The sequence below is a fragment of the Hoplias malabaricus genome, chromosome 1, assembly GCF_029633855.1.
Source record: "Hoplias malabaricus isolate fHopMal1 chromosome 1, fHopMal1.hap1, whole genome shotgun sequence".
Lineage (NCBI taxonomy): Eukaryota > Metazoa > Chordata > Actinopteri > Characiformes > Erythrinidae > Hoplias > Hoplias malabaricus.
The window spans coordinates 16,521,105-16,534,353 of NC_089800.1; the positions used below are offsets into that span (position 1 = coordinate 16,521,105).

The following is a 13,249-nucleotide window of genomic DNA, read 5'->3' on the forward strand; positions in this document are numbered from 1 at the left end:
TGTGGCAAGAAACGTGTTATAATATGAAATAATACAATAGTTTGATTCATTCGGATCTTTGAATCGGTTCGCGCAAATTCATTGAAAGTCATCGTTGGTGATAGATATAGCGAGTGTGTTCAAGCTTTTTTAAATTAACACGTGAATGTTATTTTTATATTGTATGACATACGTAAAGAAAAAAAAGAAACATTATATCAGTGAAATTCATTTCTGAATTGTAAAAAGACACAAATACTACTCTCGCTTTTCTTTTCTTTCCCCCTGAAACTGACTTGGTACGGTCCGCGCCGCCCTGAGATTCTTCCAGAAGTGGCCGGCAGGACCACGCAGCTTTCTCTCTTTTTCTCTGTAATTTTTCCACCAAATTAAAGTGATTCCTGGAAGCTGTGTGTGTCTAGCTGTTCCTTAAGATGTCTACGTTGGGAACCCTCGCGTTTGATGAGTATGGAAGGCCGTTTATTATCATTAAAGACCAGGATAAGAAGTCTCGCCTGACAGGCCTCGATGCTCTGAAGGTAGTAACCGTTATGGGAAGCTAACACTTTGTTTGAGCTTAAAGCGCATTATCTCAGGCCTTCTCACTCTTTACTGTGTTACTATCTTTCTTAAACGGGTTAAACCTTAAAACCGAACATGTTTTGCTGTTGTATATGTTTTCCAGCATATTATTAACGTGTGTAAATATATAAAGGAACCGGCATGTGGCCCATGTGCTCGGCCTCTGATGAATGAAGGAGCAGCTGCCCATATTCATCCTCATTTGATTTTCTGCATCATTTTCCTTTCTTTTTGTCCAATATGATGTTTGTCATCAGCACATGCATCTCATAATCTTTTACATACTTGTAACATTGTTGATTTGCATAGCTGTAGTCATGATAATTAATGCAAATATTTTGATTTTATATACACACTGATCAGCTGTAACAATAATATTACCATCTTGTATCTATGTTAATTTTGTTAGCTCCACTGAACATACAGGAACAGAATGCAATTCTGTTGCTTGTAGAACACTGTTCTTGAATGCCCAGGACCTCCAGCAGCACTGCTGAGTCTGATCCACACACAATAACACCACCGCCATGTTAGTGTCAATGCAGCACTGAGAATGATCCATCACCTAAATCATACCTTATCTCCAGAGGTCCTGAGCGTTGAGGAACAGGGTGAAAGGGGGCTAAGCAACCTGTTGGCTACAGTCTGTAACTCTAGAACTACAAAGTGCACCACTGTACAGAGGAGAAAAAAGGAAGCATTTAATCCTTTTCCTGTTTTGTTGTGATGCTGCTTTAGAATTGATCTTGTCTTCTACTTAACACATTTATCATTATTATTATTATTATTAATATTATAGTAACGTGTCACCATTTTTGCTTTTTCAGTCACACATCATGGCCGGGAAAGCAGTGGCCAACACACTGAAGACATCACTGGGTCCAAATGGTGAGTTACTTTAAAAACATAAGAACCTTATTAATTATAAACACCCAGATTCTGTTGTATTATGATATTTTATGCGTTTATTTGCATATGCAAGATTATTTCTTTTTAAAATGACCTGGCGTGCTTTTCACCAGGGGCTCGTCGCTCTGATAAATAAGTGGATTCTGAATTGATTGTGAACGTCTGGTAGGTTTTTAGGAGGATTAATGTTTCTCTGGGGTCTTGGTACTCAGAAGGACATTGAATTTTTTAATATAATAAAGAGTGACACATTGGCTATGCTTTTAAATATTCATAGATTGTAAATTAATTGTGGATGCTGCTGAGCTTGAGGTAATTAACCGAGCAAGTTAAAACAGAAGAGGAAAGTAAAGAGGTTTGGAGAATTTAATGAGAAGCAGAAAAGACCTTTGTTGTTGTAAATCATCCTTATATTTTATAATAATAATTTCTTTGTTGAATGTAGTACAGTGTTAGTGGCCTCAGAGTCTGGATCTGGAGCGGTTTGTTAACTGTGATTATAATCCTTCATCGCCTGGTTCCCTGGAGTTAAAGATAATATACTAAACCCTGAAGTGTTTTCCTCTTCGCTGCAGGCCTTGATAAGATGATGGTGGATAAAGACGGTGAGGTGACTGTGACTAACGATGGCGCCACCATCCTCAGTATGATGGACGTGGATCATCAGATCGCCAAACTCATGGTGGAACTCTCCAAGTCTCAGGACGACGAGATTGGGGATGGCACCACTGGCGTTGTAGGTGAGGATGCTTAGATGAATGAAAAGGAAATCTGTCAGAAATCACCGCTATCTGGGATTTCTGGATGTCTCCATGTTCCCTGGGTAGCAGTAATTTAAAATTAAAATTGGGTAAAGGGTTTTGGGTTTGTCTTTTCAGCGATTTGTTTTCATTTGTCTTTAACACAACTCTTCCTGCTCTGTTACTGTAAGAACCAGAGTCTGATGGACTTAGTGTTTTATATGTTTGTGCACACTGTTGTAAAGTTGTTTTAAAGGGTTAGGAGTCTCTCTTTGTCCTGTTGAAGTGTTTTTGTAAAGTAGTGCAATAGGTCCAAGATAATGTTTCGTTGTGTGCGCTGCAAACCCAAGGTTTCATCCGTATGAAACTGACCCTGTGATCCTTCCCGTTTTCCTCAGTTCTTGCCGGAGCTCTTTTGGAGCAGGCGGAGCAGCTGTTGGACAGAGGGATTCACCCCATCCGGATTGCTGACGGTTATGATCAAGCTGCTCGTATCGCAATTGAACATCTGGATAAAATCGGAGACAGCTTCCCAGTGGACCCCACCAACACAGAGCCACTCATTCAGACAGCCATGACCACACTCGGGTCTAAAGTGTAAGCTTCAGAAAGAATATGTTGATTAGAGCGTCCCACAAAGTTTGCATTCATAATGATTTCTTAAGGGCTTACAAACCAAGGGTTGAACTTCAGAGGAATTGAACTAGAATTTCTTTGTGTGTGTGAGGTTGTGAAGTTAAGGGTAATATTTTGGAGAAGGTATTTAGACAGTTTTATGCAGTAGTGTGTGTGTATTGAGTGTTTAAGTCCAGCACAAGTATTTTAACTATTTCTTCATTATAGAAGTAGTATAATATATATATAATATATATATATAATATAGAGTTATTAATACGAAGAAATGTATTTATAATATTTTTTATATCTGTAAACTCTTTGTGATAAAAATGAAGTACTGTAGAGTTCAAATTTTGAAAGTTACACTAATATAATAATAATAATAATAATATAAACAGTAAAGAGAAGATGATCCTTGTGTCCCCCGAGCTGACACGCTCCTCTAAATTAAAACATGATACCCATTGTACAACAAGATGCTGTTTTGCTTCATATTGTATTTACATCATTGTACATAAACATTTCCCACCGTGTGGTTGATTCAGCGAAAATGATACGCCCAGCTCCTAAACATTTACTCTGTGTTGTTCCTCAGAATCAACCGATGCCACAGACAGATGGCAGAGATTGCCGTCAATGCCATCCTCACCGTGGCCGACATGGAGAGGAAGGACGTCGACTTTGAGCTCATTAAGATGGAGGGAAAGGTTGGAGGAAAACTGGAGGACACTCAGCTTATTAAAGGTGTTGTCGTGGACAAAGAGTTCAGCCATCCACAGATGCCCAAGGTACAGTTTACTCTAGTTTTTGTTTCTAATTTGTCAGTGATCCTTCGCTCTGGAGTAAAATCGTGTGTTTGTTTTTGTCATACAGCTTTGCAGTTAACGTAATTTGCTTTTTCTCTTATAGGAGCTGAGAGACACTAAAATCGCCATTCTCACCTGCCCCTTTGAGCCCCCGAAGCCTAAGACCAAGCATAAGCTGGACGTCACCTCAGTGGAAGACTACAAGGCTCTGCAGAAATACGAGAAGGATAAGTTCCTAGAGATGATTCAGCAAGTTAGTGCAGTTTACATTTACAGGCTGACAAAGGTTTTTTTTTATTTTTTTATTTTTTTTTAACTCCCTGAAAAATCTGAAATTTGTCTTTCCCTCTCAGGTGAAGGAGAACGGTGCCAACCTTGCCATCTGTCAGTGGGGTTTCGATGACGAGGCGAATCACCTGTTGCTGCAGAACGAGCTCCCTGCCATCCGCTGGGTCGGAGGACCTGAGATTGAGGTCAGCAGATTTGTTTTATACCCGTCTTACCTTTATTCTGATTCTTAATACAGCAACAGTTAATAGTAGGTGTGCTTCAATTCACATAATTCAGTACAATAGTGTCATCTCAGTGCAGTAAATGTTACGTATCCACAAAAATACAGCATGCCCTGTGACAACATACGGTTTCCATTTTTATTTATTTTTTAAATTCTTTTTTAATAAATATATATTGGGGTACAAACTTTTATAATAACATGCCACCCATAAGCTTCTAGTAACTTGGCGTTATTACATGCTTATAAGAAGTATGCTTTCTACCTTTTTTAAGATTATGGAAGGCCTACTTGTTTGTAAATTTGACTCGTATTATAGCGACTATTTAATTCATTCCCATTAGTTGAATTGAGATGCTCATGTCAAAGAATTCAGTGCAGTTCCATGTGCTGTTATTACACATGCAGTAGTTGGTCATAAGCATTCATTGCAGCTTTAATCCTTTAATTATTTTTATTTACTTTAATTACAGCTGATTGCCATCGCTACCGGAGGCCGTATCGTTCCTCGTTTCTGCGAACTGACGCCGGAGAAGCTGGGCACTGCTGGCCTGGTGAGAGAGATCTGCTTTGGAACAACTAAAGACCGAATGCTGATCATCGAGGAGTGCAAGAACTCCAGAGCTGTTACCATCTTCATCCGTGGAGGAAACAAAATGGTAAACGTTCATATTTTTATATAAGTAAATGTTTAAATGTACCTTGACGTATTGTGGTATGTCAGCCTGTAGGTGGCGATACAGCTGCATGCATTTTATATGTTTACAATCATTAAACAAACTAACCTGCTGTATTTCCTCAGATCATCGAGGAGGCGAAGAGAGCGCTGCACGATGCTCTGTGTGTGATCCGTAACTTGGTCAGAGATAATCGCATCGTTTACGGCGGCGGAGCTTCAGAAATCTCCTGTGCCCTCGCTGTAAATGAAGCAGCTGATAAGGTACGTCAGTTTTTAATTAAACAGTTACATTAAAGGCTAAGCACCACTTAATGGACCTCCATATTTCACATTATTTTAGTTACTGACATATATAAGTATGAATTAAAATGAAAATAGCTGCTTAATTTGCTTTAAAACTGACAATTGTATTAAATTGATGGAAAAACCTGAGCTCGCTACGGAAATTCTTGAACGCAACCGTGACGTCACTGGTGGACAACATCTGAACAACGCCGCGGTAAAACACCGTTATGACTGACTGTTATGACAGTATCTAGCTAAATAACCATCATTATTCATGACAATAGCCTAGTAATGAGCTAAACTCAAATTTAGAGGTACCGTTATTCTTGTAAATGTGATCGAAGTCGAACTCGAATTCATCCGACACTATAAACCTCCGTAATGCAGCTACGTAGCTGAGTATAATCTGAGCCACCGAGTTAAGCATGTCAAGCTAACGTTAGTTAACTAACACCAACTAAAACAGGCGAAGTAAGTGTACTTACCCTGTTTACCTCCATGTTACAGAGGCTCTTGAACAGCTTTCGTTGGTTTCCTTACATGCCCATATTGTTGGAAAAGCGCCAGTGAAATGAGCACTACAGATAACGGAGTGAGCGGATGGTCCTTTCCCAAGTGCCCATTTAAAGTTGACAAGTATAGTCCATTTTCTGGATATTTTGGGATCTTTGGGCCATTTGTGCACAGATGTCCCACTGTACATTGAGTAATTGCAGCTAAAAACAACACACCTTTTCGTCATTTTGCATTAAATTAAGTGCGACTTCTAGAGTTGTTGTCCACCATCTACGTCACATGCACTATTGAAGTTTCCGAACACCGTTGGGGGGAGAACCAACGGTCTTTTAAACCTTATTCCTTGAATTGGTAAGAAGTTTTCTGACTATCAATAAACACAAGTTAGGAACTCCAAATTCCACTGTATTTATTTGTTTGACACTTTCATATCGCTAGTGCTTAGCCTTTAAGTACATGTGGGAATTCTCAGGAGGAAGTTGTCACTAAATGTTTTAATAAGATTTACAAAGTAACTTTCAGCAATTCTCTTCCGTTATAGAAATCATTACCATTTAAATGTCTGTACAATTCATATTGTCGCTGTCCAAAGAAAAACATGCATCTTCAAAATAGTACCTTTACAGAAGGAAAAAGCCTCAATGATGTCAAACTTCAGAAATATCAATGGAAATCCATGTAAAAGATTTTATTCCAAGTAATTCTGGGGAATTATTTCATCATGAAATGATGTAGTAAACTAAATATCAGCAAAAAAATGGGGGTGCTTTTTCTTCCTTTTGAATTGATTATATAATTTAAGGGTGTACATTTAATTAATCTTCAGTAATTGCAGATAAACAGTATGTAAATGTTACTGTTTCTAATGTTGTTTTTCTGCTTATGTCCTTTGTAGTGCCCGTCTCTGGAGCAGTACGCCATGAGGGCGTTTGCTGATGCTCTGGAGGTGATTCCCATGGCTCTGGCAGAGAACAGTGGACTCAATCCTATTCAGACGATGACAGAGGTTAGAGCTCGACAGGTGAAGGATAACAATCCTGCGCTCGGAATCGACTGCTTACGTCTGTCCACAAACGGTACGTAGATCTTCTCTAGTTTTTTTTTTCCTCCCCTGTTTAGATGAAGACATTAGGAAACCACAAGAGCAATGCTGCATAGAAAGCATTACTTTGCTTACATATTAATGTCTCTTTCATTCCCCGCAGACATGAAGCAGCAGCATGTGATTGAGACGCTAATTGGAAAGAAACAGCAGATTTCTCTGGCCACTCAAGTGGTGAAGATGATCCTGAAAATAGATGACATCAGAAACCCCGGGGAATCTGAAGACTAGTCTGTGTTTCATTCTGCTGTCCCAAGCTCTTTGACGGAAATGTTGTCAGATCCTTCTTACCGTTATTTATCATTTGATACGCTTCTCATCCACTGTGTAGAGCAGAAATGATCATTAAATTGTTGATCTGTTAACTCTAAAGCCTCTTGTCCATCAATTGTCCATTGATTTCACCTCGGGCAGATACAGTGTGGTCAAAGAGACTAACAAAAAAGCATTAATGTTGGATTAACGTTAATAAGCCGGGTTTAAGCTTGAGTTTTTCTTTCCATGGAGAATCTCCACTCAAAATTCTGTGTAGTACAGGACATGGCTTAACCTAATCCAAGAAACCGGATCGATAGAATCTAGTCCTAGACTAATATTTTAGATGAGGAATGTTCCTTTATTTGTTGTGGAGTCCAGGTCTCGGCTTAATCCCTGTCTGGGAAACAGACTCTTTGTTTATTACAGATCTGAATATGCTTTACCTTTTTAAAGTAGCATCAGGTAAGATTTGGTATGTTTGCTCCTGGGTTCTCCTGATATTTGCAGTAATTCGCTAGTTACATAGTGCAGTTTCTGCAGTGCTAAGCCTGGAGTAGAAAATACAAAGTCTATCCTCTCTGTTACAGTCCAGTGTAGCATCACATTTTTTAAGCTGTAATTTTAAGGTATTAATACTACCTACTGTTGCTTTAAAGGAGCAGAAGCATTTTCTACAATGATTCTTTTTTAAGTAATCAAGCAAAAGATATGGACACCTACTGACTTGGATGTGTAAGATATTCTGTACTAAACCTGTTTAAAAAGTGCCTGCCCCCATCTATTTCAACCAGGGACTACAAAGGATCTAGATTCTTCATTTTATTGGCTTTGCAACTGATAGAAAAAACAATCTTGCACCAAATTGAAGCAAAACAACTGGTTGCTCCTTTAAACACAGCCATAATAACTGGTACCTGGATTACATATACTTATTTAACCAGTTAATCATGTCCTGCCGGGCCTCCTGAATGTAGCACCTATCCGACTCGTTGATGTCTTCTCTTTTACGATGCACAAATCCATGAGTTTGATCGGGATAAATCTTCACCTGGAAGTCAACGGTGCACTTTTCCTTCAGCTTGGCCTCCAGTGCTGTCACCTTGGTTCAGAAAAAGAAAAAAGACTTAATAATTATCAGCCATTTGTGTCAAATTTTGTTTTGCAGCATCTCAGCAGCAGCACTCACCTGTTCCAGTGGGATCACTGTGTCCTTCTCACCGAAAATGAACAGAGTTGGGCTTTTAAGTTCATATCTGTCTTCTCTTTCTCGAATGATACCTGCACAGGTCACACAAAAGGTATAAGAGACTGAATACATGACTTTTATGTAAATAATAAACTTTCAGGACTACAGAAATAGATACAGCACCCCCTTGTGGAACATGTACAGATTGCTGAACACAGCTTTAAAATCACACAATGTGAACATGTTTTTTTTATCAAAAATGCTAACTAAGCTGATTCAGCAACAAATTTATCCTTTTAAAAGTGTTTTAGTGACTTTCTGCCCTTTATTTTGATGAGCTCTTAAAGCAAGGGGTCTCCATATGTTTTAGGTAAACGAACTCTAAATAAAAAGTGAACATCTGAACCAGTCATTACCGTAGACTGAAACTCCAGCCTTTATCTCAGGATACTGGAGGGAAATGTAGTGTGTGGCCACTCCGCCCCAACAGAACCCAACCACACCAACACTGCTGACCCCGCACTGCCCCTTCAGGAACTTCAGCACCGCATCCACCTCCCTGCAGAACCACAATTACATACAAACATCGTAAATCCATTATTTATTCATTAATTCATCTTCTGTATAAATATTATTCTGATAGGCGTCAGAGTGGGCCTTTACAGAATCTGGAGGGTCTCATGGGTTTCCTGTGGGTGCCCCTATCTCCACCCACAGTCTATACACACATGTTGGCAGGTGGATTGGCCATACACATTTTCTTAGTGTGTGTGGATGTGTGGTGAACTGTAATGGACAATATCCCTGTCCAGAGTGTGTTCCTGATTTGCACCCTGTGATTCTGGGTGGCCTCCGAACCCACCAACGACCCCGAACTGGACAAGCAGTTACAGGCAAACATTCATTCATTCTCTGTAACCGCTTATCCAATTCAGGGTCACGGTGGGTCCAGAGCCTACTTGGAATCATTGGGCGCAAGGCAGGAATACACCGCGCAGGGGGCGCCAGTCCTTCACAGGGCAACACACACACACACACACCTACGGACACTTTTGAGTCGCCAATCCACCTACCAGCGTGTGTTTTTGGACTGTGGGAGGAAACCAGAGCACCCGGAGGAAACCCACACAGACACTGGGAGAACACACCAACTCCTCACAGACAGTCACCCGGAGCGGGAATCGAACCCAGTGACTGCGACACTACCTGCTGCGCCACCGCAGCAAACCTACAGGCAAACATGAATGAATTAATTTTCTCACACTGCAAGCACTCTAATTCTGAAAAGTATTTGGGACTGGAATCATTACTTGCTGATGCTGGTGGGTTTTCTGTCATCAAGCCACTGTTGGAACTGTGACCAGTCAGAATTAGGAGTCCATGGCTCTTTCCCAACGAAAAAGTCTGGACAAACAGCTCTGAAATCACAAAACTCAGGTAAAGCACATGGTATCAGCTTTAGTTTCAACATTCATTTGCAAAATATTAAAGACACATTACACATATCCGTTAGAAGCCAGCATGTCCGCCATGTATCTGGTGTTGGGAAGCTCCCACCCAAAAATGTCCTGAATTACGATGATGCCTTTTTCCGCAGGAGCTTTGGGCTTCACTACATAAGCTTTAATATGTTCAATCTGGACCTCTTCTCCGAGGCCACCATATTCAATCTTATCCCCAATGTCACATGGACAAGGCCTGGCTTCATTCGCCATCTGGAAAGAAACAAAAGAGCACAAGATATTTCGATAAAAAATGCAAAGTAGCATCTGTTGCGCTGCATAATTTTTAGCCCCCTTTCACCCTATTCTTATGTTCAGGACCCCCACAGAGCAGGTGTGATGTGGTGGTGGATCATTCTCAGCGCTGCAGTGACACTGACGTGGTGGTGGTGTGGTAGTGTGTGTTGTGCTGGTGCGAGTGGACCAGACACAGCAGTGCTGCTGGAGCTTTTAAACCCCTCAGTGTCACTGCTGGACTGAGAATAGCGCACCGACTAAAAACATCCAGCCGACAGCGTCCTGTGTCACTGATGAAGGACTAGAGGACGACCGACACACACTGTGCAGCGACAGATGAGCTACTGTCTCTGACTTTACATCTAAAAGGAGGACCAGCAAGGTAGGAGTGGACACAGGGTTTAAAAACTCCAGCAGCACCGCTGTGTCTGATCCACTCGCACCAGCACAACACACACTAACACACCACCATCAGGTCAGTGTCACTGCAGCGCTGAGAATGATCCACCACCACATCACACCTGCTCTGTGAGGGTCCTGACTGCTGCAGAATAGGGGGAAAGATTATGCAAACAAGTTTATGAAAGATTATGCAGCGCAACCGAAGGACCTCAGTCTGTAATTGTAGAAGTACAAAGTGCACTTGTAAAAGGACAGTGCACTTTGGCTAGATGGCTTTAATTTTATTGCTTTTTAAGTAAATATCTACACAATGTGCATGAACTTTAATTAAGAACAGATGTTTGGAAAGTGACACACAGGTCACATAACAGTGCAGCTACGGTCATGTGACACTTATGTAACTCCATTCAGCAAACTACAGGAAAAGCAACATTTCTGGAGCGATTATTCCCAGTTAAACCTGCAGTAAAAACCTCTCCTTAATGAACTCTCTCTTGTCCTGCTTTAGGGAGAAGATTTGAAATGTAGTAGTTCATTACCGTGGAGCTCCTCGTGTAAAAAGCTGGAGAAGAAAAAGAGTCAATCTGTTCAAACTTCCACAAAGAGTGGAGAAATTGCACTGAACTGGTCTGGACGGAACTGCCCACTCGGGCACGCCCCCTGTGGGCGGGGTGTAAAACGGAGGACAGAGCCAGAAGCCTTTTTTTTTTTACTTTATTTCACCAGTTGTTAAGAACAATTTCTTTACAATGGCAGCCTGGACAAAACACAGTAGATAGTCCAGAGTGTGTGGATATCTGCTCATAGTACAACCCTCACCTTAGAGAACTAATGCTTTAGGCAGAATCTTTAAAAAACAAAAACTATAAAAGTAGAACTATATAATCCCATATAGTGAAATTAAAACTGCAGATGTAGAGCTCTTCGTGTAAAACGGCGGAGGAGAAGAAGGGTCAAGTCGTCCAAAAATCCGCAGAGAGAGGAAAAAATTGACTGAACTGGGCTGGAATTAACCGAAGTACTTATAGGATGAACTGCCCACTCTGACACTCCCACTGAATCCTTACAGGATGAATTGAGCAGAAGGAGTATTATACCCCTCTAGGCAACGCTTAGCATTGGGATAGTGTCCTTATAATTAAAGTTTTGCAAGTTTCAGAAGCATTTCTCTCAGTCCATTCATTTTAAAAAATAAATAAAAATACAGTGTAATCAATAGCACAATTTCGTTTTTACAAAAAAAAAACAATTATTTTATTAATATTATTATATTTAAATGGAAATACAAAGTGTTGTTATGATAGATTGTGAGCTTTATCTGCTGTTGGAGTAGATTTTTTTCTCAATATTATAAAATAAAAATAGAATAAAAGATTTACTTTTTACCTCAGGGTCAATTTTATTTGATAGTCATATAGCGAGAACACTATTGTATATTTATATATCTTTATATGACAAATTTATTAAAAGAAAAAAAAAATTATAAAAAGTGTGATAGTTTATATATTTTTATTATTATTTCGTGTTATGCTTTATGTTTATGTAAAAGGCACCGCTGGGATTCGAACCCAGGATCTCCTGTTTACTAGACAGGCGCTTTAACCAACTAAGCCACGGCGCCGCGGCTTCACAGCTGAGATATTGGAGTTTAGAACAGCACACAAACATCGGCTTATTAAACTATCTCTCAAAGTATAATGAATTAAATCAAAGTATAAAGGGCGGGGTGGATATATGGGTTATCTTTTTTTCACACTTTATTACGTCGTTCCCTCATTCACAATCATTATTAAACCGATTGCACTAATCTAGCTAATTGTGGTTAAATGTGGCAGACACACAGACGTTTGTTGTTTACTTCCTCAAACACCATTTGAACAGAAGATGAGGAAATCAGAATCAATCACAACAAAAGGTCGTACAGGACGTTACAGGTATAGAACAGAGTTAATCAGGCCCCAGAAAATGAATGGAAGTAATTTTTTATATCCCCTTTTTTACATGAGAAATCTAAATTTGTGGGGGGCAAGGGTCATCCTAACTGCCCCATAACAACCCACCCCTGTCTAACAATAAGTAGTTTTTTTTGCTTGTTTGTTTGATTTTATTTTGTTCTTAAATAAGCAATTAAATTAAATAAGAAATTAAAATTTTCTCTTAATATTACATTGTTATTCTCAAAATACTGATCTTATTCCTAATTTTCTCAAAATTTTTATTTAAAATCAAAAATATTTTGAGCGAAAATTTAACAAACATGCTAATTTTACTTAGCATTGCTAACGTAGCTAACATTCCCTTAAACTCTACATTAATACAACAAAAAAAAACACGTTACACCTTTATTTTAACTCAGTGTCAAGAAATACTTTTTTAAAATCACACAGTATATATTAAAGTACAAAATCTGGAGGCAAAGATATGGAACAACACAGAAGTCATGATTTTATGTCTAAGGCAAGATTTAATTTAGTATTCAGTACTAAATGTAATATAATATATAATAGAATAAAATCATGCTGGGTTGATATTCCTTCCTCTAGAAATTACTTTCTAAACTTATTTCTTCTACTATCCTATAGCCCCTGATTGAATTAATTACATTTTCTTTGAGTTTAATTAAAACCTTCTCCAATGAATATCAAGCATTTAAATTGATATGTGTTTGTTGGAGTTTATGTACTAGAAGAGGTATCACAAATCAAATAAATCACTTGTGTTCTCTGGATTGATGGAGCTCCATCCAACACCTAGATTTGGGTTGGAGTGGGGTTTTTGGCCTTGAACTAACCTTCCAACATCAGTACCTAATTTTACTCACGTGCCATCAAATCTTCAAAGTGATGCACTAAATTCTTGCCAGAAGAGTAAAAACTGTTCCTGCAGCAAAAGGGAACCAACCCCTAACTGATAATTGGAAAAATATAGTGTTTATAA

At 39.3% G+C, this 13,249-nt stretch overlaps 2 protein-coding genes and 1 non-coding gene across 3 annotated transcripts; 1 reads left to right on the plus strand and 2 right to left on the minus strand.

Annotated features, from left to right (window-relative positions):
• The first annotated feature begins 275 nt into the window (after positions 1-275).
• On the plus strand, positions 276-7,088 carry cct5 (chaperonin containing TCP1, subunit 5 (epsilon)). Its single transcript, XM_066656520.1, has 11 exons — positions 276-518; positions 1,389-1,449; positions 2,046-2,210; positions 2,609-2,807; positions 3,424-3,616; positions 3,738-3,887; positions 3,988-4,107; positions 4,619-4,804; positions 4,948-5,085; positions 6,521-6,701; positions 6,831-7,088. Exons 1-11 carry the CDS (start codon positions 414-416, stop codon positions 6,956-6,958), a joined length of 1,626 nt encoding a protein of 541 aa, XP_066512617.1. The 5' UTR covers positions 276-413; the 3' UTR covers positions 6,959-7,088.
• A 459-nt stretch (positions 7,089-7,547) lies between these two features.
• On the minus strand, positions 7,548-11,000 carry cmbl (carboxymethylenebutenolidase homolog (Pseudomonas)). Its single transcript, XM_066658570.1, has 6 exons — positions 10,852-11,000; positions 9,672-9,886; positions 9,482-9,589; positions 8,588-8,730; positions 8,172-8,263; positions 7,548-8,084 (listed from the first exon to the last, which is right to left on the minus strand). The coding sequence occupies exons 2-6, from the start codon at positions 9,884-9,886 to the stop codon at positions 7,905-7,907; spliced, it is 738 nt and encodes a 245-aa protein (XP_066514667.1). The 5' UTR covers positions 10,852-11,000; the 3' UTR covers positions 7,548-7,904.
• Positions 11,001-11,859: 859 nt separating this feature from the next.
• On the minus strand, positions 11,860-11,933 carry trnat-agu (transfer RNA threonine (anticodon AGU)). The gene has a single exon. It is a non-coding gene; the product is annotated as a tRNA-Thr (tRNA).
• Between the last annotated feature and the right edge of the window lie 1,316 nt (positions 11,934-13,249).